The sequence below is a fragment of the Aplysia californica genome, unplaced genomic scaffold (genome assembly GCF_000002075.1).
Source record: "Aplysia californica isolate F4 #8 unplaced genomic scaffold, AplCal3.0 scaffold00960, whole genome shotgun sequence".
NCBI classification, from domain to species: domain Eukaryota; kingdom Metazoa; phylum Mollusca; class Gastropoda; order Aplysiida; family Aplysiidae; genus Aplysia; species Aplysia californica.
In genome coordinates this window covers 84,791-88,059 of record NW_004798230.1, presented here as the reverse complement: position 1 = coordinate 88,059, position 3,269 = coordinate 84,791, and the positions used below count along the sequence as shown (strand labels likewise).

The 3,269-nt window shown below is 43.2% G+C and overlaps 1 protein-coding gene across 1 annotated transcript; it reads left to right on the top strand.

Moving 5' to 3' along the window:
* Window positions 1–384: 384 nt before the first annotated feature.
* LOC101860289 lies at window positions 385–2,699 on the top strand (the record flags this gene model as incomplete). Its single annotated transcript, XM_005110884.3, is given in 2 exon segments — window positions 385–466; window positions 2,322–2,699. Coding segments are annotated over 2 exon segments (342 nt in total), but the record flags the coding sequence as incomplete, so codon positions are not given.
* Window positions 2,700–3,269: the final 570 nt, after the last annotated feature.

Sequence of the window (3,269 nt, the reverse complement as noted above, 5' to 3'; positions counted from 1 at the left end):
CCAATCTCCCTCTCACAAGTAGGTCACATCAAAGACCTTGCTCACCCCCTTGGGTCACATAGTGTCACAGACAACACGAAGGTATAACCAGAGAGGAACAAACACCACACAGACAGAGAGGAGATAAGGACGATTAATGTTGGAGAGGAAAGAAGAAGCAAACTACACCAGAGCACCTGCCAATCACACCCCGGCAAATAAATAAATAAATAAATAAACAAACAAACAAATGAATAAATGAATACATAAATAAATACATACATACATAAATACTTGAATACACAAATCAATCAATCAATCAACCAATCAATCAATCAACTCCATTTGCACATACTACACGGCATTACCTTGACTGACGTCTTCCTCTCTGACCCCCCCCATCAGGTATCCTCCCGATGGCAAAGTGACCACGTGATGTCGGCGGAAGAGATGGTCATTCTCAAGACGCTACAGCTGACCCTGTCAGGTAAGGCGCTGTCGGTGACGTCATCCATCCTCTTAACCCTCTCCGTACGCCCTGGGGGCATTTTGTACCCCCGGGCTTGTATTCTTCACATTTTAGAATACTTCTAGTACGAAGATCTCTTTGAAACTTTCAGTATTTCTCAAAGCATCCTTTTGACAGACTGTTGTGCAAAGCGTAGGGATCGGAGTAAATTTCCTTTTTGGAAAGTGGTGGCACAGCGTTCCCTACGTCATATGGATCGATAATAAAACACGACGTACAGATAGGGTTAAGTGGTGGCACAGAGTTCCCCACGTCGTATGGATACTATAGTAAAACACGACGTACGGATAGGGTTAAGTCTGGCGGGGTATCATTTAAGTACGCCTGGGTACCATTTAACCATCTTAGTCTGTCTGGGTACCATTTAAATCCGTTTAGGTACCGTCTGGGTACCATTGAAACCCTTCAGATACTTTTACCATTTCACCATCTTAGTCTGTCTGGGTACCATTTAAATCCGTTTAGGTACCGTCAGGGTAACATTTAAACCCTTTAGATACTTTTACCATTTCACCATCTTAGTCTGTCTGGGTAACATTGAAACCCTTTAGATACTTTTACCATTTCACCATCTCAGTCTGTCTGGGTAACATTGAAACCCTTTAGATACTTTTACCATTTCACCATCTTAGTCTGTCTGGGTACTCTTATACAAAGGACAAAAAGACTTAGTTTCACAAACAGTCCACCCAGGTCCGTGTGGGTACTTTTACTCCAAGGACAAACAAAAACTCATTTGTCTTGTGTCGTTCTTATCAGAATAGATGACAAGCAAAGGAATTGTACGCCTTGACCACAGCGTTATACTTCATTTTGGTGATGTTGAAAGGGGTTGTACGCCTTGACCACAGCGTTATACTTCATTTTGGTGATGTTGAAAGGGGTTGTACGCCTTGACCACAGCGTTATACTTCATTTTGGTGATGTTGAAAGGGGTTGTACGCCTTGACCACAGCGTTATACTTCATTTTGGTGATGTTGAAAGGGGTTGTACGCCTTGACCACAGCGTTATACTTCATTTTGGTGATGTTGAAAGGGGTTGTACGCCTTGACCACAGCGTTATACTTCATTTTGGTGATGTTGAAAGGGGTTGTACGCCTTGACCACAGCGTTATACTTCATTTTGGTGATGTTGAAAGGGGCATCTTTGGTAGAGGTTTGGGAGGGAGAAAAATGGAAAGTTTTCCAACTTTTCTTGCGACAGCGATGATGTGGTGTCGATAGACTTGTGGTTAGGCAACTGTGTTTGTTATCCTGAGGTTGCAGGGTCGGGGGTTCGAGTCGCGGGCCTGACGTTGTGTCCTTGGGAAAGGCACTTTACACGAATGTTCCTCACTTCACCTAGGAGGGAATGGGTACCCGGTCATAGACAACGGAATATATTGTCAGTATGATGGTAGTGTTTAAGAGCCTGTAAAATGTCTCGCCCTGCATTTGTCCCTGGAAGTTGAGGTTGTGCCAGAACGTTATCAGGTCTGCTGGGATAACACAATAGATTGTGCCAGAACGTTATCAGGTCTGCTGGGATAACACAATAGATTGTGCCAGAACGTTATCAGGTCTGCTGGGATAACATGATAGATTGTGGCAGAACGCTATCAGGTCTGCTGGGGTAACATAATAGATTGTGCAGCGCATAAAGCTTGCTGTGGGGTGAAGAAGAAGATTGAGCGAGGGTCACTTGGAAGAACAAAAAACCAGGTGCCATCGCCTGTCTCAGTTTTTGACACTGGGTGGAAAGAAAATGTCCCAGGAAAAAAAACGAAAACGTTTGACAAATTTTAATGTTCTCCTTTTTTGCTCCTGTCCAGACCGCTGCCAGGTGAGTGACCCCAAGCCCATAGAAGACATCCAGAACCTTCTGATGTGCTGCCTGGAGCACCTGATGAGGCGGAACCACCGCGGGGAGGACCACTCGCCTCTCATCGGACACGCCCTCAACAGACTGACCACAGTCCGGCCCTTGAGCCACCTGGAGTACGCCAACATTGCCAAAAACAAACTGCTGAAGGAGTTCTACACCAAGCGGCCGCTCATCAAGGAAGTCTTAGATTTTGACACAGATGTTTAGGAAACGAAAATCATGGACTTTGACAAAGATGTTTTGTTTTTTAAAAGGTCAGAATTTGACAAAGATATTTTGTCCAAAAAGTCATAAAGTTTGGCAAAGATAATTTGTCAAAAAATCATAGACTTTGAGACAGATCTTTTCTGTAGTCGAAAAAGCCATGGATTTTGACAAAGATCTGTAGTCAAGAAAGTGATAGACTTTGCCACAGTTATTTTGTCCAAAATGTCCTAGATTTTGACACAAACATTTTGTCAAAAAATTCATAGATTTTGACACAGTTATTTATTCAAGGAGGTCATGGCCATTGACATCTTCAGCTGTCCGTTGTTGTCAGAGATGACTGAAGCAAAGTGTACGTCACAGCTCTGTGTGCGTGGTAGGCATAGAGGAAGTGGATTGTACAAGTTCTACTTCCATTCCTTTAGATCTTCACTTCCTTGGTATGTACACATGAGAGGCACTGTCGATATGTTTGGGATATCATGCTACACAAGAGAGACATTGTCGATATGTTTGGGATATCATGCTACACAAGAGAGACACTGTCGATATGTTTGGAATATCATGCTACACAAGAGAGACATTGTCGATATGTTTGGGATATCATGCTACACAAGAGAGACACTGTCGATATGTTTGGAATATCATGCTACACAAGAGAGACATTGTCGATATGTTTGGGATATCA